General features: G+C 37.7%; 1 protein-coding gene across 1 annotated transcript in view; it reads left to right on the top strand.

Annotated features, from left to right (window-relative positions):
* Positions 1 to 26,680, top strand: part of LOC145999409 (glycine receptor subunit alpha-4-like) — a 39,735-nt gene extending 13,055 nt beyond the window's left edge. The window contains exons 3-4 of the mRNA XM_083136363.1: positions 13,165 to 13,375; positions 25,872 to 26,680. Coding sequence (XP_082992489.1) covers positions 13,165 to 13,375; positions 25,872 to 26,078 — 418 coding nt within the window. The 3' untranslated portion in view covers positions 26,079 to 26,680. The remainder of the gene's footprint in view (positions 1 to 13,164; positions 13,376 to 25,871) is intronic.
* Positions 26,681 to 27,336: the final 656 nt, after the last annotated feature.

The following is a 27,336-nucleotide window of genomic DNA, read 5'->3' as shown; positions in this document are numbered from 1 at the left end:
ACAAAAAAAAAATGGAAAATATTGAGAGTTATGTGCTACAATCATTCCCTCCAAACAGGAGGACATTTGCAAATTTAAATCAACCCAACACAGAGATTGAGGTTGATCTTGATGTAGGGGATGGCTTTATACACCCCCACAGAGCAGATCTATACATCAAATTTGATGTTGTAAAGCTCGATGGAACAGATTATCCGGCAAATTCAAATATAAGATTGGTAGACAATTTTGCGTCACATCTCTTCTCTGAAATTGAGATCAGAAAACATGGTGTTGTTATAAACAGAGTGGATTACCCCGGCATTACCTCCAAAGCTTTGGCCACACTAAAATTATCCAAAACCGAGGCTTCTTACTACAAAATAGGTGGATTTGAGGCTGGTGATAAAATATTATCCAAAAGCCACACAGTGCTGTTTCCCATGCGCCTGTTGCCAGGATTCTTCTCAGATTACAAAGATATTATGTGGAAGGGTGGTTTAAGAATCACATTTAGAAGAGCTGCCAATGATAATAATGCTTTGATGAGGTACAGTTCATTAAACTCTACAGGGGAAGCTCTGCCAAATACCCTACCTGATGAAGGCAAATGCATTATTCAGACTATGGAACTAAGAATCCCGGTTGTTGAATATGAAGCCAGTTATGCTCTTAAATACAAAGCTGATATCCTAAAAAATCCACATATTCCTTTACAATTTTATACATATCAATGTGTACAGAAGCCTGCCGCTGGTACTTATTATGAGTTTGATGCTACAAATTCATTCTCCAGTATACAATATGACATGCCAGATTTTGTGGTGGTATTGTTTCAGACTGGAAGACACAATAATCAGGAAAAAAATTCAAGTAAATTTGATAACTGCAACATCAAGAACATATATCTTAAAAATGGCAGAAATGAGGTATTTCCTAGAGAAAATTATAATTTAGACATGTCCAAGGATGATTTTCTTAAATTATATGAAGCATTTACAGCATACAAAAGGGTCACTACTGGCAATACTGACATGTATTACACACCAGATGAATTCAAAGCACAGAGACCCATGTTTGTCATCAACACTTCAAAAAGAAAACAAGTTGTGGTTAATGACAGGACAAACATTAAAATTATCTGTGAATTCCATGATACACTTCCTGATGACACCATATGTAGTGTTATTCTTATAGGTGAAAAATCATATGTTTATGATGTAAGAAATGAGAGAGTCACAGAGCAATTCTAGAAGGCCTCTGCATATTACATTGTCTTAGTATTAGATATATGAGTTGAGGCTGGTGTTCAATTAAAATATTGAGCATATTCCAGGTAACATATTAACATAACAGCAACAAGTATTTAAGCATATATTACATTATATTATTGTGTAAGCAAAAGCTCTTATGAGCATTTTTGGCTTAGTTTTAGGTGTAGCCAAAAAAAATATCAAGAGGGGCATATTTTTGACAAGCTTATGGACAACAAACTGAGAGATGTAGCTTTTACACACATGGGCAAATCTGTCTGAGGGGGGTTCTTCATTTCTACACTAGAATTCAGAATTCTTGGGGATTGAGAGCATATCACACTTGAACAATTGGGGCATATGGGCATCTAGACATAGTTTTAAGTGTGGGCAATTCTATCTCTTGAGGGTTCTTCATTTCTACACTAGGATTCAAGATTCTTGGGATTGAAAGCATATCACACTTGAACAATTGGGGCATATGGGCATCTTGACATAGTTTTAAGTGTGTTCAAATCGGGCTGTTTAATCAAATAACCTCTTCATTTGTACGCTATAAGTGTCCTTATAATATCATCAATACTACTACTTACCAGTGCTTCGAATTTTTGTATGCTTGTTTGATACTTTCAAGCTAAGAGTCACTTACTAAATTAGCTGCTTTACAGTTATTTTGCCGCTAAAGTAGCTCAGTATGTTAGTTCTAAGCATGGGCGTCAGGAGGGGGGGCGGGGGCCGTCGACCTACCCTGGAATGTGGCATCATTCATTTCAACTTACTAAAAGCAAGAAAGCATTTTATTTTAATTATTAATAACATAAAAGAGTTCAGTTAGTTAGTATTCGAACAGAATAACAAAGAAAAACTTCAAAATTTCAAAAAAAAAAAAATTTATGTGAGAGGTCATACTAGCACAATATAAATTTATTACTGAAATTTCCCCTAAGTTTGAGAGCTTTGTCTTGAACGATGTGTGTAAAAATAAATAACAAAATATATAGAATAACTATGCATTTGACTACACTAACTGTATAAAATGTATAAAGATAATGAGAAACAGTTATATTGGGCAGTCACGCATATGGTGGTTCGAGTGAAAAAGTCTTCAGTTGGTGTTTTAAGTCCACTTTATGCACAGTAAGTCTAATCGGGACTGGATCTACAGTTTAATGTGGGATCCGAACCAATATGGGCCTCCACTGGGTATCGAGCTCCGGACCCCTCGATCACAAGGCGACGACGCTACCACTGCACCATCAGGGAGGCCCCTGGAAAAGTTTTTTCGAGGATAATGTAATAATAGTAACAACTTTCAAATAAATTTTGTTTATTCTTATTAGTTATTATTATTATTGTATAATAATAATCATAAACATGATAGTTATTATTATTGCTATTATCTCTAGTATTAACTAGTTTGATCTCCATATAAACATTTCTACGTCGCCCATGATTCTAACATAATTTGAGAGTTGTACTCGTAGTTTACTTTTTAAGGCGTCGAAAACTTTTCAAAACGTGTGTATATATATATATATATATATATATATATATATATATATATATATATATATATATATATATATATATATATATTGTTGCCGACCACCGTGGCGGAGTAGTTAGCACATCGCGCTACGATGCCCGGGGTCCCTGGTTCGAATCCCGGCCTGGGCATGGATGTTTGTGAGTGTTCATTCATCAATTTCCTCACTCATCCCTATCTTCGAAAATTAGCCAAAAGTGGCACAGAAAGCGAAGTAAAATAAAGCAAATCGATCAATCAATCAATATATATATATATATATATATATATATATATATATATATATTGTTATTTTACGTCACTCTTCTTTAATGATGAACGTAATCTTCCGGTATATGAGAAATATGCTTAACTTCTTTGATTTTAGAGAAAAATAAAAATATATATCTTTTTCTGTATTTAAGGATACCCACCATAACCGGCGACAGGGGTTGAGGGGATGCGCAACCCCCATTTTTTATGACACTGTATCCTTCTTCTCGGGTCTGCATATCCTCTCAAGAGCGGTAATAATAATTCTTAAATGGAAGTCATATAGTTGTACAGTGTCTCTCAAAAGTTTTAGGACAACGACATTTTAAACTAGGCAACCCAATTTACACAAGCCGTTGGTGGGTTGCGTGCAGAGTTAGGCTCAATTTCAGGGTTGCCACATGCACAATAGATATTTATAAAATACGCGAAAGAAATATAAACAAGTATTATTGTATAAAATTATTAAAAATATCACTATTATATCGCAAATGACAAAATTCTTTCTGAAAGAAAAATATAGGTTTTCTAGTATTTCATCGCTGATGAGTCTACAGTAAGGAAAAGAGGTGAGAGGAAACAAAAGGTTACAACAGAGAGGAGAAAGAGAAAGCGAAAGGAGAAGAGGAAAAGTAGAGGAGAAGAAAGATAGGATAGACGAGGAGAGGAGATGTAGTGAGGAGAATGGAAAAAGATTTGAGGAGAGATGAGGAAAAAGAACAAAGAAGAGAATAGAGGAGGAAAACGAGAGGAGAGGAGACGAGGAGACGAGAAGACGGAAGTGGAGAGTAGAGTAAAGGAGAGAAAAAGAGAAGAACGAAAAAAGAGAGAATAGTGCAGTGGAGTCGGAAATCTAAGACAGGAAAGGAGATAAGAGGAGTGGAGAAGAGTGGGATGGAGATAAGATGCGAGAAAAGTAGGGAAGGCGATATGAGATAAAAGCAGAGCGGAAAGAGGGTAGAGAAGAAGGAGAAGGAACTGGAGAGAAGAGGTAGTTGCAGAAAATATCGTCCGAGCGTCAAGAATGGATGCATTGGTCAAATTATCGACATGAAACATTCAATAACATTTTGAAATGTATTAGAGAATATATTAGATCGGTGCGAAATGCCTTTTGGCTGAGTTCAGAGCAAATTAAAATCTTCCAGGTAAGATCTTTGATTTTACCTGCGATTACACCACTAAAAAAATGAACGTAATTTTTAATATTTATAAGAATTATTCAATTTTTCTCCACTTCTCGGTTCGTTGAAATGGAGATTATGTAATTCAATATTTCCCCTCCCCCCATCGTTAATTCCAAACTGAATCATTCCGTTTCACACGGCGTGGATAATGAAGACAATGGGATATGTCTAAAACTTACGAAAATTTTCTGCCACAGGAAGGGTTTGAACCTACGACCATCAGATTAACAATCCTGAACGGTAGCCACTACCCTACAAGCTTTAGCTCTTTAAACCAGTTAGAAGAACCACTACACCACGCCTTTACCTTCGAATGAAACAACAATTTTTTTTTAAGTATTCTGTCCCTCCAATATTGTAAATGTCGTTTGGTATACGTGTAGTTGAACTTTTACTTTAATTTTGATTTGCTTTCTTGTAGCATAACCGATATCTTCGAGAAATAATTTTCGAAGTGATTAAACACGAGAATATTGGTAGTTGTGAAAATGCGAGTTATTTCATCTAACTTATTATTGTGATTAGACATTATTAATGGAAAATATCTAGAGGCTTGAACATTGCAGGACGATATTCTTTTCCTGTGATACTGGAACAGACAAAATACTTGTTTACTTATGCAAGTCTTGTGTCCAGAACAGTCTTATGAAATGTATTTGTTGTTGCGTAAGATAACACGAAATAATTACACCGTGTGTGAACTACCAAATCTGTGCAACGTTATACGTAAACAGGCGGAAAATTTATTCATAAAATCACTTCACATTTGACAGTGTTAGTCAAGAGAGACTCGTGGGACACTGTGTTAAGGTGCTGGACTAAATCCTTAATTTTTCTTCCTCGAAGAACAACAATTTCTAAGGAAGAACAACAGTGATGATCTTTCTTATTTCTTTTAAATGCTTACACTTTCCTTTAATTGGGTTAAAAATAAATTAGAATATTGCTTGCATTTCTGTCATTGACGTAGACCAGAGAGAGAGAGAGACAGACAGACAGACAGATATTACAAAATAGTTCAAATAGTGCGAGCGCCATTAAAAAGTCATGATAATTCTATGTTGCGTACTTAGAATTATTCATACAATAAAGAACATGTCTAATTGTGAGTTAACAAAAAAAAAAAACAATAATAAAGAGACATTTTCGCATCACGATTGCAGTTCGAAAAAGTCGGGACAGGGATTGAAAGTAACGCACTGTCCTGACTAAATCGTTGAATCGGACGTCTGGTAGCCTTGCATCAATGATTATAAAACTAAAACCACCCAATATTGCAGCTTGAAGACTTTTGCGCAAGAAACAGATTCATTTATACAAAAGCAAAATTGAAACTTTTACTAATTTCAAAAATCGACGATGTTATTTTCGTATTTATTTATTTATAGGTTCACATTTAAATATTTTAGGGTTCGAGGGGAAGGAAGCATGGCCCACATGGCCCCTCCCCTGGGTACTGACCTTACGTAGACAGTGGGAGAGAAATTTTGGAGAATCTTTCTATTAAATGTATTATTTAAATCCACCTTATGCTCAGATAGGTTAAACCGTTTATTGACAATCTTGAACTTTTCGTTTAATAGAAAATATTTGGTTTTAAACGACGATAGAACATTGGTCGAATTTCCTTTCTTGCTCTTTTGAGAGAATATATACTTCTACAATAGCAATCGCGTTCGGAAACCGTGAAAAAAATGACTTGGTTTTTAAAGGCAGACAAGCTTGGTAGTCTAGCTTGCTCGCAATCAAAGTGACTCTCGCACGCTATTAAAGCCGCTTCTTATCGCAAAACACTGTGCTTCGATGCACAGTGTCTGCACCCAGCACGTTACAAGTGACCAGAGTCGAATTTTAAAGAGAATCTGAAGAATGGGAAATTTCATCAGAGGCGGCTAGGTGGGCACCAGCTCAACATGCAATAGTTTAAGTGATAATTCCTGACAAACAAAAAACCGTATTGAATAATTATTGGGATAGTAATACGTGTATCCGCTCCTTTTTAACAATGTAACCTCGAAGACAATCTTTATTCCATTTATTTATATTGGCAACTTGGTCAACCGGAGGTTATTTTATCGCCTTCGGTAACGAATTGTCTGATCAATTATTTTTTGTTTACCCAGGAACATGCCCCATAGGAGATTTCCGAGACCGGGTTACGCTACTCACTCGTAGCTCCCCAATTTCTTCACGATGGTGGGTTGGTTGCCACCGGTTTCTAGAACCTAGAGAGTGAGCATAGACGGACTCGAATCCATGCCGTCCTGCAGTCGGAGACCACGGAGGAGGACTTTTCTTATTTTACCTTTGGCTAATCGCGACGATGAGGATGAATAATGAATAGAAAAATAAAGAAGGTCACGCACAAAGTAGAGAACGATCTTCAACCTCTTAAGTGACGAGTTCAAGCCCTAAATATGAGGATTTCAACCTTAGACGACCTCAATTTCAAAATTATAAACAAAATGCCTACTTACACTAAACTTCTCATCAAGGCCAAAATAGTTTGTAACTGTGAAACTACCCCTGAATACAAATTGACATTTTTTCCATGTGAGTAAGAATTAAATGTGTGGCATACAGAGATAGATGATACCTTTTGAGAAACAATTAACTGTACCCTGTCGCAGCATCTCTGGAGCAAAGCCGCGCATAGCGGAAGAGAAGTGGAGAGAGGGGTGAGGGGATCGAGTGGACAGAGCGAATCAGTACACGCTGCTGGGAAGGCTGGTAACTGCAGTGGCTTTCCTCCATCCACGCAATCCCATTCCTCTCACGTGTTCATCGCTGCTCAGATACTTGTTTTCGTTCACCTGCTCCAGAGATAAGTGGGACAGAGTGTAGTTCGCATACATGTAGCAAGTAAAGAGACTTATCCCAGAATGAAAATTCCACATAGTTTTAAAACGTTTGTTTAAGCAATGAATAACTGGAAACGGATCACACATATTTCCCTTGCCAAAATCTAGTGGTCGAAAATTAATTTCAAGGCATTTCATATCTATTCACCATATTTATTTATTTATTGAGAAAATTTCAGATACTGCACAGGTGGCCATTTTACACTGAAATTGTCAACAATGAGAAAGCAATAATTATAATAAGCATGAAAATAAAAAAATAGAAAAAATAAAATAAAAAAATAAATAAAAAATAAATAAGAAATAATTAAGAGTAACAAAACGACATAAAAGTGAATAGCAAATGAACAAAAAAAATAAGTAAGAGATGGCACTATGTGATATTAATTACAAGTATTTCTTCTGATAGAAGACCGAAAGGCAAACTCAGAGGAAAATATATCAATACTTGAGGGGAGATCATTGTATTGTGCAAGTCTATAAAAGAGAGATCTTTTTTGAATTTCTAGTCTAGGGTTTTTTGTATAAAATAACCTTGTATTGCGAGTTGTGCGGGTAGGTACTCTAAACTGGAATTCCTCAAGGAGTGTGTTGCAGCGGATTTTGCCATTCACAATTTTGTATAAGTAACTGAAATCATTCTGCAAACGTCGCTGATAAGCAGTTTGTAAGTTTAGAAAAGACAAGAGATGCGGAGATGAAAAATTGCGTAATGAGGGAACCCTGTGACGGACTATAGCTAGGAAGAAGTGAAAGACTGAATCGATTCTGGAGAGCTAAGTGGGACATGCCATGGACCAGACGGGAGAGCAGTGTTCTATTATTGGGGAGATGAATGATTTGAAGTACAAAACTGAGGGCTGAGATGTCACTAATTTCAGTGAAACGGTAGAGTAAACCTAAGAGACGCATGGCCTTTTTTGTGGTGCATAAAATATGTTCCTCAAATGTGAGCTTTTGGTCGAAAACAATACCTAGGTCTTTGTGAGAGGATATTGCTTTGATGTTATTGCCAGATATGGAGTAAGATGACTTTAACAGATTCTTCTTGAGAGAGATAGTGAGAGTAGTAGTTACAAGGAACTATTTCGTAGATGTTCATGAAACCGTTATAAAATTACAAATAAAATATATTCACAAGCTTAGATATACTAATACGAAGAAAAAATTCAGAGTTAAATTTCAAATGCATGTGTATAAAGTAATTCTAGAAGTACAGAGCTATATCTGAGTAGTTAACTTCTTTTTTGCAGATAACGTTTACAATATTGAGGCGAAAGAATAATTAGGAACAGTATATCCAAGAAAACAAAAAGCGTAGTGTATTGGTTAGAGTTGTTGAAAGCATTGCGGTCCCACGTTCGATCCTCCATACTAGATGTTCCTTAAAAAAGAATCCCTCCCATTAAACAAGAGCATGGTAACATTATTTGTAATAGCAGTATATAGTGGCTACATTGTTCAGCATATGGAATTTATAAAAAAAAATAAAAAAATAAATGAATTGACACACATTCAACGGGATATTTTTATATATAAGATCATGGATTATGATACTCTAACGATAATTGTGTACTGCTTCAAAGACATTGACAAATATTAATGAAATAACTATTTATATGTGTGGCAATTCAGGACATGCTAATTTTACCCCTTTTTCCCACTTGAGTTCAATGCAAGGATGCAAGGATGTGTAAAAATTTCAATTTTGCTCTTGTATAAATGAATCTGTTTCTTGGCCAAAAGGCTTCAAGCTGCAATATTGGGTGGTTTTAGTTTTATAATCATTGATGCAAGGCTACCAGACGTCCGATTCAACGATTTAGTCAGGACAGTGCGTTACTTTCAATCCCTGTCCCGACTTTTTCGAACTGCAATCGTGATGCGAAAATGTCTCTTTATTATTGTTTTTTTTTTGTTAACTCACAATTAGACATGTTCTTTATTGTATGAATAATTCTAAGTACGCAACATAGAATTATCATGACTTTTTAATGGCGCTCGCACTATTTGAACTATTTTGTAATATCTGTCTGTCTGTCTGTCTCTCTCTCTCTCTGGTCTACGTCAATGACAGAAATGCAAGCAATATTCTAATTTATTTTTAACCCAATTAAAGGAAAGTGTAAGCATTTAAAAGAAATAAGAAAGATCATCACTGTTGTTCTTCCTTAGAAATTGTTGCTCTTCGTGGAAGAAAAATTAAGGATTTAGTCCAGCACCTTAACACAGTGTCCCACGAGTCTCTCTTGACTAACACTGTCAAATGTGAAGTGATTTTATGAATAAATTTTCCGCCTGTTTACGTATAACGTTGCACAGATTTGGTAGTTCACACACGGTGTAATTATTTCGTGTTATCTTACGCAACAACAAATACATTTCATAAGACTGTTCTGGACACAAGACTTGCATAAGTAAACAAGTATTTTGTCTGTTCCAGTATCACAGGAAAAGAATATCGTCCTGCAATGTTCAAGCCTCTAGATATTTTCCATTAATAATGTCTAATCACAATAATAAGTTAGATGAAATAACTCGCATTTTCACAACTACCAATATTCTCGTGTTTAATCACTTCGAAAATTATTTCTCGAAGATATCGGTTATGCTACAAGAAAGCAAATCAAAATTAAAGTAAAAGTTCAACTACACGTATACCAAACGACATTTACAATATTGGAGGGACAGAATACTTAAAAAAAAAAATTGTTGTTTCATTCGAAGGTAAAGGCGTGGTGTAGTGGTTCTTCTAACTGGTTTAAAGAGCTAAAGCTTGTAGGGTAGTGGCTACCGTTCAGGATTGTTAATCTGATGGTCGTAGGTTCAAACCCTTCCTGTGGCAGAAAATTTTCGTAAGTTTTAGACATATCCCATTGTCTTCATTATCCACGCCGTGTGAAACGGAATGATTCAGTTTGGAATTAACGATGGGGGGAGGGGAAATATTGAATTACATAATCTCCATTTCAACGAACCGAGAAGTGGAGAAAAATTGAATAATTCTTATAAATATTAAAAATTACGTTCATTTTTTTAGTGGTGTAATCGCAGGTAAAATCAAAGATCTTACCTGGAAGATTTTAATTTGCTCTGAACTCAGCCAAAAGGCATTTCGCACCGATCTAATATATTCTCTAATACATTTCAAAATGTTATTGAATGTTTCATGTCGATAATTTGACCAATGCATCCATTCTTGACGCTCGGACGATATTTTCTGCAACTACCTCTTCTCTCCAGTTCCTTCTCCTTCTTCTCTACCCTCTTTCCGCTCTGCTTTTATCTCATATCGCCTTCCCTACTTTTCTCGCATCTTATCTCCATCCCACTCTTCTCCACTCCTCTTATCTCCTTTCCTGTCTTAGATTTCCGACTCCACTGCACTATTCTCTCTTTTTTCGTTCTTCTCTTTTTCTCTCCTTTACTCTACTCTCCACTTCCGTCTTCTCGTCTCCTCGTCTCCTCTCCTCTCGTTTTCCTCCTCTATTCTCTTCTTTGTTCTTTTTCCTCATCTCTCCTCAAATCTTTTTCCATTCTCCTCACTACATCTCCTCTCCTCGTCTATCCTATCTTTCTTCTCCTCTACTTTTCCTCTTCTCCTTTCGCTTTCTCTTTCTCCTCTCTGTTGTAACCTTTTGTTTCCTCTCACCTCTTTTCCTTACTGTAGACTCATCAGCGATGAAATACTAGAAAACCTATATTTTTCTTTCAGAAAGAATTTTGTCATTTGCGATATAATAGTGATATTTTTAATAATTTTATACAATAATACTTGTTTATATTTCTTTCGCGTATTTTATAAATATCTATTGTGCATGTGGCAACCCTGAAATTGAGCCTAACTCTGCACGCAACCCACCAACGGCTTGTGTAAATTGGGTTGCCTAGTTTAAAATGTCGTTGTCCTAAAACTTTTGAGAGACACTGTACATACAGTATAGCATACATTGTTCGATAAAGCGTGTTTTCGATTTTTGGCTGGTGTTGATATGTCCAAACTGTAGACCCAGCCCTCCATATATATATATATATATATATATATATATATATATATATATATATATATATATACATACATACATACATACAGGGTGCCCCAATAAAATACATACACAGTTTGAGTGATCGTAAAGTCAGTGTTTATTAAGGTACAGCTCATTTTCAAAATTTAACAGAATCTACTCTACAAACATGAATAATTTTCTTTGTCAATGCTTGTTTTCAAATTGATGACCGTTCTGCTCCAGGTACTGCTGGAAAAGAAAGCAATGGAACACCGAGAATCATCATTTCGATAGTTATTTATATGCACAATCTCGTTCAATGGCTACCTTCAAGTCATCTATTCTTGCCAGTTCTGTATCCTAAAGTTTATCTTTCATGTATATAAACACAAAAAGGTCTAATGACGTGAGGTCTGGTGAACTCGAAGGGTAATCTTCTGTACCCTCTCATACAATACATTTGTTCGGCACAATTTGCAAAGTATCACTCACAAATCTGCACTCTCCGGTCCGGATCCTGCATTTAGAGCATGAACTCCTTTGGAATGTAGCTCTTCTAATGCTACTGCATCAAAATGCAATGGACACTTGATTTCCTATTCAAGTGTGTATTCATTTTTGGGACACCCTATATATATATATATATATATATATATATATATATATATATATATATATATATATGAGAGGCGTATATTCGGGGCTATCTAGGCTATCTGCGAAGCCCAGACTCAGTGAATAAAATACAGAAAAAACTCTCAGAAAATGTGCATAAAATTGTTCATTTCAATAAGAAGATGAACCTGATTTCTTAGGAGTTGGAAACATTGCCCGCTTTCTTTGAATTCGCGAGACTGCTGGCCCAGCGTCGGCGGGCAACTACACGGGGGTGACGGGCAAGCTTGACAGGGCTACCTTAAGAATCACCCGATCAATGTTGCAAACCAATTTTTCCCACAATGTAATTTCCCCAGGATCGGGGAATTGTGGAGCCAAACTGTTACAGGAGAGAGAACAGGGTTGCATATGGCGGGGGAAAGCCCTCTGAACTCCCTCAACAGTCTGGGTCAATGTTGCAAACCAATTTTTCCCAGCATGTAATTTTCCAAGGAATGGGGAATTTCGAAGTCAAATTATCGCAGGCAAGGGGAAAGTGTGTCATACGGCAGGGACAAGAACATCATTGAACGCTTGCAGAGGAGTTGAAAAAGAGGTCGTTAACCTTCAAACAACTAGACATACAGTGGGGAGTAGAAAATTGTTGGCTGAACTGGAATGATTTATGAGTGCACGTAAAAATTACCGAAATGACAAGGACAAGTTCTAGTCTAGATCGCGTCGAGTGTCTTGGTGCGTGGAATTTATTTAGAGGCAGCGTGTGTATACAGTAGTGAGTGGATTGTAGTTTTTTGTGAATGATATGTGCTGTGTTGTGTAGTGAACTGAAATGAGGGACATAATTAACAAGCTGTCTATTCGGCTTACGAATGACGATAAGCCCCAAATCGTTGTGGATTTTTCTTGCATGTCCAGTTTATGAACAGATAAGTTAATGGGGATCGGACCTACAGTTAAAGTGGTATCTAAAGCACCATGTATCGAGCCCGGGACCCCTCAGTTTCAAGGCAACGACGTTACCACTGCACCAACAAGGAGTATCCGAACTTGAAAATAGGTAGGTTGAAATTTTATTTTTATTCTCGTATATAGGCCTACATAATATTTCACAATATGGGCCTCTCATTTATGCAAATAAGAATGAAATTCTTGAAATCCTTTCCTTACTGGCAGTGTACATTTCCATGTTTTATTTATGAGGTATATATTTTTAATCACAGAGTCACATCACATCAACCCACCACCCCAAATAAGTTAAAAAAAACAACACCAACACCAGCAATTTTTTGTCCATTCGAACACAATGATATGGTTCGATAGCCCAGGTTCTTAACCCAGTATACGCTACTGATATATATATATATATATATATATATATATATATATATATATATATATATATATATATATATATATATATACAGGGTGTCCCATATACATGTCGATTTCCTTCTATTTTAGGGTAGAGGCTCCACCGTCGGTGAACGTGCAGTGCCTTGATATCTGGCTGTTGGTGTGCATCGTGATCGTGTTCTTCACCCTCTTGGAGTACGGCCTGGTGCTGTTCCTGGACAAATGCGAGAAAGAAAAGCAGGAGGAACCGATAAAATACATCTCTGTCCTGAGGCCGCAGGAGGACGAGGAGAGGAACATGCTTAGGAAAAGCCTACGGGTAAGCATTTCTCGCATGTGAAGAGTCTAGAGGCAAAAGTGATAAGTCGCAAATTGATAACACTACATTTACCTTGTGTACCATTTTTTAAACTTCTACATTTCCCAGGAACCCTTTCATTTACGTCTGTACATTGACAGTTTGATTGAAATAAAGTGTTTGCGTTCGTCAACACTTCGGTTATTTGCTCCGGTCACATTTAAAAAGTCTTTGAGGACAGAAGCAGTCCTCATCCATACTCCTTCCACACTAACTAACTGCACGGACAACATGAAGACACACTGGTCTCATTTTCCCCTTTGATTGTGAGGAAGACAAGAACGATTTTCTTTACATTTGTCCACATTAATCACAAACGTACATGTGGCAATCTGGATTGAGGTCTAGCTCACAATTGACGTGACAATCTCAGGGATTGTGTAATCGTACGGAGTACTCATGTGCAATGCGCAAAACATTTTAAACAACCATCGTATATGTGGTGCGGGAAAGAGAACTACGCCCCATAATAAAGCCCGCTTTAGACGAAAGCATTTTCCTTAGCATTTTTCGTAACGTTTATGCTATGACCAATCCGTAGCATAACCAATGAGAAGCGACCTCTAGGTCACGAGTGCAGGTGTAATGGCGGCCGTGTGAGGTATAAACAATGTATCACTTCACATTTTTAAAAGGCGATAACTATTCAACCGAGAGGAATAACGTTTCGTAATAAATGGTTTTATGTACAAAGAATGGCGCTTCTTAAATACATACTTTATAGCGTTTACTGTACAGTCAGAGAAAGTAGTTTGTGGGCCACGTGAACTGAGATATCGTAACATCTTAAAGCCTGTTGTCTATGTAATCCAAATAACAAAATTGTAGCTTAGGTTTGCCAGGTGAACCTGGCTTCTCGGGAACGATTGAGTATTGACAGCAGTGTGAGTCATACCCCCAGGTCCAGCCATAACAAACAACAGCTGGGTGCCGTGAGACCTCCAGAAAAAGTTTCAGAAATTGTTTTCTTAACAACAACTACTCATAAGGAAATGCTCTCTTTACTGATATTATAGTCATCCATTTCATAACTTCATTAATCATCCTCTTCGCCTTAGTTGATGCAAGTGCTAGAAAAGCAATATAAAATTAGCAAAATTAAGAAATTAATAAATGACATTTTCAGCGATTTCACGCAGCGACTCAGTTGCATGTAGAAAGAGTTTCTTTAATTGGGAATCAAGGCCCCCCTCGTTCTGCTTCATTGACATTTTCCCTTCACTTTCCATGTCGCGATTAACCTGATGTTGATTAATGCAACATTAATTAAAACAACCAACCAACGAAACAATCCACAAAGTGAACCAAAGCGGCGCACATTATGAATAGGTAAACTATGTGAAATTATGATAATTTAGAATTAAGTAATAAAATGGGAATTTTTTGGCGGGGCCAGTTAAGTGGCTGCATGATTCATGCATATCTATTATGTAATCGCGATATCATCAAATTGTACGAAGCGTGTCTACACCTACGTAAAGTGCCAGTCCCCGTGATGGAATACGTAGCTTTAAGATCAAATTTAATTTGTTATTGTTTTTATTAGTAATTGCCTCAGTTTTTTTCTCTGCAGTTAAATTATTCATGACGACGATTTAGGATTACATTAAACACATGAATGAACATATACAATGAATATATTTTGGTCTGGACTAGAACTCGGTCCCTTCGGACTTTGTTTACGAAATTGTGAACATTTTCCGTTCCTAGGGCATGGATTGTATTCCCAGCCTGACCCCGTCTCTATGAAAAACGTTCCGTATTGCATACACAAGTTGAAATCGCATACGGACGTGCTATTAATTAGCAGTTGGGGAATTTTGAACTCAACAGTTCACTTGAACATTAATTTGTGATCTGAAGATGTGTCATGTCCTAGTAATTTACTGCAAAAGTGTTCATGTCCAACATTTTGCGACAATATGTCCTACGTTTCGCTGAAGAGTGATCTGATAGCCCTATCTATGAGGAAAACTATTTTTACTCAATTTCTAGTATTATTTATTCCAGCATTTCCTTCAACTTCTATTTCCTTGTTATTACCTCCAATGCTTACGCGACTTTATCTTGGTGCTCGACCATTGGGTTCAGAAAGACCATAATGTATACAACTTCTTTATTACATGTTTTACGAAAATGTTAGAATATTAGCTTGATATAACTCTGGATTGGAACAATACATACAGCAAACGGGCTGGACTACCTTCCCAGAGACAGAGCTGCATGCCACCAGGCGCGTCGCAAGGTTGCGGATAGGGGAACGGCCAGCAGATACGTTGGCTAGCTGGAAACAGTCGCGGACAAGCAGCAGCAGGATTAGAGGAGGCAGCGAAATGTGGAGTGGCATCTACATCTCAGTAAATACTGCAAGACTCCGAGGAAAACCCTGTGATGTGGCGAGGTAGAGCCGCCACTAAAAAATCTCAGCCCCTACTGCCTTGCAGGGAGGGGAAGGATCCCCAAAGGCTAAGGGAAGGAACCCTGACAGAAAACCAAAGGGGCAGAGAGGGCTCCGAAGGCGTAGTAAAGCCAGTCTCTCTAGGGGAGTAAACCTCAATCAAAAATCCTGGTCCTCCAAGTATGGAGGTTGGGGTGGGGCTGACAACCCCACACCGCAAAACGAGAGGTTTCGAAACCAGAAAAGGAGCCTCGGAATTGTAGCCACAAATGGAAACGACAAAGGCAACGGAAAATGGATATGAAGATTGGTACATGGAACGTCCGAACACTATAAACCAGGGGCAATAGGAGGTTTAATACAAGAACTTAAGAAATGACATCCAGATAACAGCTATACAAGAAACAAGATGGAAAGATAAAGAAATCACTGGCATTTATAACACCGCTCTGCAATTTGAAATTTTTTTCTTGATGTTTTGGTTTTGAATGTTGTTTCCCCCTAATTTTGGGGCGCTGATTCCAAATATGTAAGCAGTTTTCTTGTATCACGTCCAGATTGTTAAAAAAAATGAAAACAAAATGTGCATATTGAACCATTACCGACATATATTTATACCCTTTTACAAGATCATTGCCACGCTTAAAAACGTGGTGTATATTATAATTATGTAATTGTAAACACAGTGTACGTACAGTTCACAAGAACTACCAACAAGTGATATTATTTACAGTGACCTCACTTATTTTACATGCAGGAATTTTCGTCTTTTTGAACTTCTTCCATATCCACGAGAAGAACTTTCCCTTTTCAGGGACCAACAGTAGTCTGCCATCATGTTCACAGTCCAACCCACCATGGTATCTTCTTTCCATGTCTTTCAAATCCTGATGGAAACGTTCACCCTGTTCCTCGCTGTAAAATCCAAGACAGGTATCTGGAAAATAGTCAATGTGAGCATGTAGGAAGTGTAACTTCAAACTCATGTTACAACCTACTTTTCTCAAATTTTCCAACATGGTGTTCACAATGGTTTTGTAAGCTGGACTCCTTCTGTTTCCTAGGAAGTTTTTTACATCTTTGTAGCTCTCCCAGGCTTGCTTTTCTGTTTGGCTCATTGCATCCTCAAAATTGGTGTCACACATTAATTTCCTGATCTGAGGTCCAGTAAAAAGACTACTTTCAGCTTATCTAGGGTCATTCTCTGATAAACACTACATATGTACTTATCTAGGGCACGTACAAACTGACTCATGATACCCAATTTAATGTGTAGAGGAGGGAGAAGAACTTTCGTGGGTTCCACAAGGGGCACATGCCTAACATTCTTTGTTCCGGGTGTCAAGGATTCTCTGGTTGGCCACTCCCGCCTTTGCCAGTGATTTTGTCTGTCTCGACTATCCCACTCGTACAGGAAACAGGGCATTTTTGTGTATCCCATTTGTAGTCCCAGTAAAAGGTTGATAACCTTGAAGTCACCACATACAACCCACCCATCCTCGGAGTACTTCACACACTGCAATAGAAACTGCAAACTTTCATATGATTCTTTCAAAGTAATAGAATAAGTAACTGGTACAGATCCAAGAACATTACCATTGTGGAGTAAAACACCTTTCAGGCTGGTTACAGAAGAATCTATGAAAAGCCTCCATTCAGAAGTTACATACTTCACACCAAGCCACCTTACAAGTTTCGGTATGTCATTGCAAAAGATCATAGACCCTTCTTCTGAAAATCAAGAAACTATTTTTTGTTCCCGGGATCTGTAACATGAATTTTTTTAGTGCCAGGTAACTAAAGGTCTTTCAGTTCAGAAGCTAACAGTTCAGAACTTTCCTTTGGTAACGCAAGATCACGTACCAAGTCATTCAGTGCGGTCTGACTAAATAAGTGTGGGGTATTATCACTTGTATTATCCAGTGATGTACGTTGTATCGCTTACAACTTCCTTTCGAGGCGATGTACAGCTTGAAGATGGACGAGAAGGAATAGGTAGACTTTCGTCATGTTTGATTTGGTCTCATTGCAGATCGCAAATGTGGATACACTATGTCACTTTTGTTCTTGGCACTAAAACCTTGCACTTGAACTTGACAAAAATAACAATCATCCGTATGGTTTAATTGTTCCCACCATACCATTGGCAGAGCAAAATAGAATTTCTCTCTTTGTCCTTTCATCGAGAACCTCAAACCTTCCACACAAGTCTTAAATACTTTCTGGGGTACCCATGGTTTATTTTCATCGCCAAGCACAAGTCCAAAATATGCAAGGTAGGCTTCTTCGGCGAATGGCGTTATCTTTAGTCTTTGTTTACACAACATGTACTTCCCACATACTTAAGAGAAAGTGTTCGGGTCGTTTTTGCAGCCACGTGAAGACATTGTTGTCCGAATATACACAATTTGTCACTTCATGCAACCGTTCAGCACTAGGAATACAAATCACTCGACCAGCTGTGAAACAAAAAACAGTTAAATTAGTGTTTCCAGACCACATACTCTCCATGCCCTCCTATGGTATATAAACGGGACTTCTATGAAGCACAAATTCCTTATTTTCTAGAAAACCTGACGTGATAGGAAAAAACGGATTGCACCGTTGAACGCAGCGTGAAAATTCAATTTAGGAACACTCATTCATTTGAAAACCTCATTTTTGCTGCAGAGCAGTGTAATTGATGAGAAGATTAAAAACAATATCCTGGATTTTAAACCAATCTAAAACTGCCTAAACTAACTAACTCTCTATCCTTCTTAAACCCGAAGGTTCATGGCTGCAGCAACACAGGCCTTCCATCTGTCCCTATCTTGAGCAAGGTACTATTTTCCATCTCTACCGATTTCCTTTAGGTCCATCTAAACGTTATCCCTCCATCTTCGTCTTGGTCTTCCTACTGGTCTCTTACCATCAGGTTTCCCAACAAGAATCCTGTGTACTCCTCTTTCCTCTCCCATTCGTACCACATGCCCTGCCCACCTAAGTCTTCTTGATTTAAGGCGAGGAGGGACAATTTCCCCTAGGTCTTTCTCGCTGGGGCAGCTGCTGATCACTGTTGCCAACTTTGCTCTTTTGGAGCCAGATCTGGCTCTTTCGTGCACTCGTTTGACTGTGAACTGTGGCACCCGCCCTCTGTCCCACTATGATGCCACCACTGGCTCCGGCTCATAAATACCAACTTTTGCCATGAGTGTACATTTTGCATGGGACGTGATATTCGTACAGCTATAGGCTGCGTCACCCACCTCTTCTTTCCTCCCCATGTATTTTTATATATAGCGCTGTGGCTAAGATAAGGATGACAATTTTGTTATCCGGGAACCCTTTATTTTCGATTTTATATTAGATTAGATTATTGAGATGGGTGATGCCACCAAATCTAGGTGGTGAAAACTAAGAATAACTTGCCATCACTTTAAAGCTAACGGTAATAGCAGCACCCCCACCCCTCTGTCAACTAAAATTACCCTAGTAGGCACTTTTTGCAGCGTTCGTTAATCTAGCTCCTTGAAAGTCCTCTTTAGCTATATTAATGGTGAAATTTAGCTCTATTATGCACATCAGGTTTGGTAACACTGCCATGATGGCCGTAGGAGGCAAGGAGAAATGCACTAGGCTTATGGGACCATTATTTTATTCGTTCTCTCTGGAATATCAAACATCCGATGACGTAGAAAAGTACATGGATGGAAAAAGGACACGTTGAACTATGTCATAGTAGTAGGAAAAGTCGAAACTCCCTTTTGATGAGCCGTAACTTGAAGTTGAAGTTGATGTCCCATAAGGAATACATGGGATTCGGTAAATACTAATTCATCATATTTTTCAAAAATCGTATAAGGGTTAATAATCAACTTAGGAAACCGCTTCCACTTGCCAGATGGGGAGAAATTCATACTCTTCATTTCTGGCGGAGATCTTTTTAGTAGCATTGCTCATTCCGACGATATTGGAATAAATGCATGCCTGGTGCGTAATTGTCCCTCTTCGCCTTAATCATTCTAATAATATCTTGACATGAATACAAATTATGTAGTTCTAAATTATGTAATCTTCTCCACTCACCTGTCTCTTCATCCCTTTTAGATCCAACGATTTTCCTAAGGATCTTATTTTCAAATACTCTCAATTTATGTTCCTCTTTCATTGTAAGGGACCAAGTTTCACACCCATATTATACTACAGGCAAAATTACTGTTTTGCATATTTTAACTTTTAGTTTCTTAGATATTAAACGAGAAGACAAAAGTTTATGAAGAGAGAAGTAATTTCCTGAATTAAGCCTACTTTTTATTTCCTTTTTAATATAATTTTCATTTGATAATTTTCATTTCATTTTAAACCAATCAGTGAAAGAATATGCTCCTTAAGAATTAAGACCAGGTTTTTTAACCTAATCTTGATAAATGCGCACGCCCCAACAGAGGAAAAGTATGAGGTAAAAATGATTTATTCTACCAACAGCTGGAAAGAGTCTATGATTCAACGCCCAATAATGATACAATAATAGTCTTAGGAGACATGAATGCCAAAATTGGAAAAGAGCAAGAATATAGAGGAACGATAGGTATGGATAGTCTGCACAATGAATCCAATGAGAATGGGATGAGACTAATGGAATTTGCAGTAAGTAAGAACATGATAATTAGCTCCACTATTTTCCCACATAAAGATGTACACAAAAGAACATGGATATCACCGGATGCTCAAACATTTAATCAAATTGACCATGTCCTAATAGATAAAAGATTCGCCAAAAGCATATTAGATGTAAGAACCATGTGAGTAGAACATTGCGGATCGGATCATCACCTAGTAACAATCAAATATAGATGCAGAATTTAGATGCAGAATGAACAAAAATAAACCAAGTAAAAAGAGGACAAATACAAGACTGAGGGATTATATCATGAAGAAAAACTAACCGAATACAGAGGAGTTATAAAGGAAAAAAATGCAAAGCAACCCAATAATACCAGGAGACTCTATAGAGGAAATGTGGGGAAAAGTGAGGGAGAATGTAACAACAACAACGAGAGAAATCCTAGGATATGAAGAGAAACCAAAACAACAGGAATGGTTTGATACTGAATGTAAGGAAGCGATTGAATTTAGGAATAGGTAATACATGGTATGCCAGGATAGACCAACCAGAGGAAGAGAAGAAGTGTATAAAGAAGCAAGAAGGGCAGCGGATAAAATTTGTAGAAAAGAGAAACGGAAATATATAAATGATAACCTGAGACAGATAGATGAAGAATTTAAGGCAGATAATATAAAACAAGCTTTTAGAAAAGTTAGATCCTTCAAAGAAGGATACAAACCAAGAACAAATCTAATCCCCAAAAATGAGGGAGAAATGGTAAGTGAAAGACAGCAGATTATGCAGTATGGAAAGACTATTTGGAACAGCTACTAAACCCACCCCTGAACGTAGAAGATAATGTAATAGAAATACAGATAAATAGAGAACAGCAAGATAATATAGAAGTATAAATGGAACTAACAACAGAAGAATTTAAGAAAGTAATGGACAAGCAGAAAAGGAATAAGACACCGGGAAGAGATGGCATACCCAGTGAACTACTCAAAAAAGAAGGACCGGAATTAATAAAGGCAATATACCAGTTGATATATGAAATCTGGTAAGAAGAACATATGCCGGAAGAATGGAAGAATATTATTATATGCCCTATTTATAAAAAAGGGGATAAGCTAACATGTAACAACTACAGAGGTACTACTTCTGTCAACAGATATGAAATATTATCAGGACTTCTTAAAGAGATATTGGAACCCTTGGCGGAAAAATGCATAGAGAATAGCATGCAGGTTTTCGAATAGGAATATCAACAACAGGCCAGATTTAGACATTAAGACAGATTACTGAGAGATGCTGGGAATACAATGTGGATCTATATATGATTTTTATAGATTTTAAACAGACATATGATAGTGTACTGAGAGGGCAGTTGGAAAACATACTACAGACATTCAAAATACCAGAAAAACTGATTAGTCAGACAATGACAGGAACCAAAATCCAAATTAAATACAGAACGAACTCACAGAAGACATACTAGTGAACCAGGGATTGAAACAAGGTGACGGATTTGCTCCTTTACTTTTCAATATGGTTTTAGAATATATAATAAGACAAACTAACATAAACAGAAATGGCACTATAGTATATAAGATCACTCAGATAATGGCTTACGCAGACGATGTAATTATCATTTCAAGAACAATGCCTGCAGCAGAAGAAACATATACTCAAATTACAAATGCAGCTAAACAGTTGGCCTACAAATAAACTTAAATAAAACAAAAATGATAATCCAGAGTCGAAAGACCAAGGCATATGATGCAAGAAAAACAATATCAGTAGGTAATGACGATATTGACCTGGTAGAAGAATTTGTATATTTGGGAGCAAAAATACATAAAGATGGAAATGAAAGCTATGAAATCAAAAGGAGATTAATCAGGGAAACAAAGTTTGTTTTTCCCTATTGCCGATATTCAAAACCAGGGAAGTACACAGAACAACTAAGGATAAAGTATATACATCTATAATCAGACCAACATTGTACTATGGAAGCGAGAGCTGGACGTTCAATAAGGAATCCGAGATGGACCTGGATACTTTTGAAAGGAAAATTATGAGAAGAATATGGGGACCAGTAAGAGACAGGGATGGGTGGAGACTAAGATATAACAATGAATTGTACCATCTATACAAATAATTATGTATATCCCACTTTATTAAATTTAAATGACTAGAGTGGGCAGGACATGTCCAAAGAATGGATGCACATTGCATACCCAAGATAGTGTCTTATAGTACAATAGGAGGTAGAAGATCTGTAGGGAAACACAGGAGAAGATGAATGGACGCGGTGGAGGAAGATGTGAAAGGAATGTTAGGAATGAGAAATTGAAGGAGGAAAGCATTGGATAGAGAAGCATGGAGGGGCTCTAATATGGAGGCTTGGGATCGATATCGGGCTGCAGCGCCATTGGAGGAGAAGAAGAAACGAAGAAAAATACCTGCTTTATACGCACACTGGAACGAGCGCAGGCTTGCTGTGAGTCACTCTGCCAGTGAAAGTCACTGAACGAAGAGGTGAATCACGTGGGTGCTTGCTACAAACACGCGCCTTATCTCTGCTCATATCAAGGATACAAGGAAATCTTCGTTACTTTTTCTTCGCCAGACTAATGGTAAACATTTACAGGAACGTAAGGAGTATTATCGTATTCTATTGAAATTAGATTTCGTGACGTTTAGAAGATATCATAACAATATGTAAATCTCCTTTGTGACTTACACTGAACTTATGTAAAGGTTTCATTGACATGTAAAAGCGGAAGCTTAGAGATCCTTCATCCTTAGATTTTTAAACAACCGAAGAGTGTGGTGAACGTGAAACTTACTTATTGTTCGCAACAACAATGCATTACAGTCATTACAGATACACATCACAGAAGACGTATTTATCAGATATGCAAATGATCTCCGATCAAAAAACCTATTACATCACAGGAAGTGATTTTTAAGACAATTCTACCACATATCCAACATAACCAATATTCAGATTGATTCCAAGCTTGTGTTTGGGTTATTTTGCCTCGCTTTTTTACCTTTTGCGATAATCGCGACGACGAAGATGATGGGTAATGATACGAATGCAATGCTACATCTAACCCTCAACAGGTTTCGAACTTCGACTCTCTGGCTTTGAAGAGAGTTACGATGATTTTTATTTTCATTTAGTGTTTTAAGTCTACTTTATGCACAGTAAGGCTAATCGGGACTGCATCTACAGTTTAAAGTGGGATACAAACACTATGTGCCTCTACCGTGTATCAAACCTGGGTCTCTTTGATTACAAAGCGACGCCGCTACTACTTCGCCATCGGGAAGGCTAAGAGAGCCGTTGTTCTTATAACGAAATATAACATGTATGAATTGCGTCAAGATAAATTGGAGCTAAATTTGAGCATATTCACATCCCTACGGAACTTGGAAGAAAGTCCACGTAGAGATTGGAAAGTTCTGTTCCGACAAAATCGGGATGTATAGTAAATTAAAAAGCAAGGTGCTACCTTGTGCTTTGCACCAAGGCATGCATGCGTGTAGGGGGTGTGGAGTTAGGGCCTCACACTGTCTCGATCACGACCGAAGGTGGGGATGATGTGATCAGCACCACGCCCCTGGCTGCCCTTACCCTCCTGAGTTTCCTCCAGGTACCCACTTTATACGACGCTGGGTCTGCGCCCGAGTTGCTTGAACAGGTAGACAAAATTCCTATTCTCCCCCGTCGGTGATCGAACCCAGATCTCTCGCATGGTAACCAAACGCCATAACAACCGAGCTACCGCGGCACATATAGTATAGTAGCCTATGTAATTAATGCAAGAATTATTTTAGCGTTTAGTTCAACGTTTTAAGGCGAATCATTTTCGGACATGTAACGTGTAGCTCTTGTCGGTTCTGCGACCTGGCTTCAGAACAACATTCCACCCGACAAGTCACGTGACTTTCCTACATTTCCTGTGCCTGTTGGCTTTTGCATGAAAGACGAGTTGCTCTTGAGACAGACAGAATCACCCGATCACCTAAACGTGCAATGTGTGTTGCCTACCCTTCCGGCATTATTTACTGCCATTAAAGTCTTATGGGGAAGAACTTTTTCCACCACTGTACACGTATGGAAGAACAAATTAGTTTTTTCAATTGTGAACACCGTGCACTCACCATAGATGGTGTAACTCGATGTGCCTTTCGTGCTGTATGTATTATACATTATAATCACAGAAGCTAACCGAAATGTTCCAAGAAATGCTATCGTGTAAATTACTATCTGCTATACATATCATTTATGCTAGCAAAAATGTTAAAGGTAATGCTTTCGTCTAAAGCCGGCCTAACGTATTGTTATCAATGGCAGTACCTTCTTCGATTCTCGATGGGAGACCCAAAATGTGGGTGTTGGACCAACCAGTTTTCCCATGCTCCCCTGCGTCGGTGACGTCAAATTGACTGTCACTTTTGACTAATCGCGAAGATGAAGATGCGTAATGATATGATGAATTCATGAAGGGACACTCACAAAGAACACCAATGCTCAGGCCGGGTTTCGAACCCGGGACACCTAGCTTCGTTGCGCGCTACTCCGCGATGTCAGCGGCATAGATTAACGAGAGAAATAATATTCTCAAAATTTTAACTGTTTCGAGTCTTTTAATTAAATTTTGACCAAAATCGGGATTTTGAGGAAACATATCTCCTCGAAGAAGTGTGTTTGAGAGTAATGTTGTAATTAGGGAACGGATTTTAAGGTGCGGCACCTTTCCAAAAATATAGCTGTTTTCACACCGATCGTTTGAGATATGTATTTTAGGATATGAAATCAAGTAAAATGAACACAGTTTTTCGTACTTTTTCGTGAAATTAGTGCATTTATCTCCTTTTTACCTTCTCTTTGATGCTTCAGCATCTTTTTTCCTTCCTCTTCTTTCATGTTTTGTTTAAAAATTGGACAGAGAAATAAATTATTTTCACTCTTATTGAACAACTACATGAAATCCTAGTCTCGTCTTGTAGAGCAGAACGAGAACTATACAAGGTATTGCAGCTCCAATAGTTCTCAAGATAATGCAGCAAGTTAATATAAGTCGCTGAGATCGGAGCGTCAGCGTTTTACATTAAAAAACAGAAATGTTAGCATAATCCAAGTTGATTAAAACCCAGTAAATACCACGTTTACTTCCTAATTACTGGTTACTTTATGTTAATTATGTTATTTGCTACAGTGTTGAATAAAAATGTTAATGTAACTGGTTTTGACGTGAATAAAGGCATCTTTTTTTGCAACATTTTGAAAACATTTTCAGAACCTTTTTTCCTTATCCCGACCATAATTTTGCACGCTAGTTATAAGTTTGAAAACTTCTGTAGTCAATAATTCACAAAAGAATCATTATTTCTCAGTTGAAAACGTGTCAGCTGGAAGGTCCCCATGGTCGCATTCACATACTGGTTCTTTACAGGCGGAAGCGCACAGCGGAGGGACAAAGGCGTCGGCGATTTGCTACAAACTGAAGAAGTGCTGCTTCAAAAACAACAAGTGGAACTGGCCCGATAGAATCTCGATCGTCGTGTTCCCTGCGGCCTTCATCCTGTACAACGTCGTCTACTGGAACGTCGTCTTCGGCCTCAAGTCACAGGACCTCACCAGGCACGAAGTCAGGGTGTGAAGCAGGCCGTGGTCATGGAGGGAAAAATTTCGAGGATTCTCTTTCTCGAATGCAGAATAGTTTTGCTAAGCAATATGCAGCCACTTTCCAAAATCTGTCTTCTGTCTTTCACAAACCCTACCTGCCAAAGTTCGTCAGTTCAATCCGCTTTAGTCGAAAACATTTTCCTTGGCATTTTGCTTAACATTTCCGCTACGATCGAATTTTACCGTGTAGAGTGAAAAAGTCTTACAGCATATCCCATGGCATATTTCACAGATACAACCGGCCCTAATTTCCTTAGCATTTCGCGTAGCATAACCAATCAGAAGCGAACTCTAGGTCACGAGTGCAGGTGTAATGGAGACCGAGTGGACATAAACAACATATCACCTCACATCTTTAAAAGCCGATAACTATTCAACCGAGAGGAATAATGTTTCATATAAAAAGGCGTTAGGCACAAATTAATGGCACTGTTTAAATACATACTTTATAGCACACACAGCATACGTGTGGAAGAATAAATTAGTTGTTTCAATTACAAACACCTGGCACTGTCTCATGGACATCCAATATCAAATATGTAAGTGAGACTGGTGGTTGCATAACGTTACAAAAAAATGTATAACTTCATTTTGTTTACAAGATATCTCAATTAAATAATCATTTCCCCTTTTATATGGCAACTCTTCCTCTTTTATTTTTTTAGTTATTAAATTAAAACCGCGTAACTTGAATCTCTGTCATGTTGTATATATTATCTAACGTTCTCTGCACGCTTGGAATCACAATCGGAAACACCAACCAGACGTGAAATGCTTCCGTGTAAAGTATTATCTGCTATGAAAAATGTTATAAGATGTTTGGAAGCATTTATGTTAGCAAAAATGTAAAGGGAATGCTCTGATGTACAACCTAACCTACTTGGAATAATGCTTACGCAAGTAGGTTAGGCAGGTCAGGTTTGATGCTCTTAACTGTGTCATAATTGTGGTATTCATTAAAAGAGCACAAAATCCTTGTAAATGCATCACTATATATGCTCGACTTACAGCTTAAAGTGGAATTCGATCCACTATACTACAATAGGAAGTAGAACCCAAAATTCTTGATTGCAAGGCGATATCGCTATCTACTACTTTACGTAAAAGTTCGTGTACTTCATTCCAACTACCATCATTTATTGTATACATGATGACATATGTAATTAAGAAAACTCAAACAATGGATAATAAATCAATTTTAAAAATGGATTCTATCATTCGTTTTTATCGTA

The sequence above is a fragment of the Lepisma saccharinum genome, chromosome 15 (assembly GCF_977018435.1).
Source record: "Lepisma saccharinum chromosome 15, izLepSacc3.1, whole genome shotgun sequence".
In the NCBI taxonomy this organism is placed as follows: Eukaryota; Metazoa; Arthropoda; class Insecta; order Zygentoma; family Lepismatidae; genus Lepisma; species Lepisma saccharinum.
The sequence above is the reverse complement of the archived record's forward strand: the minus strand, read 5'-3'. Positions and strand labels throughout refer to the sequence as shown.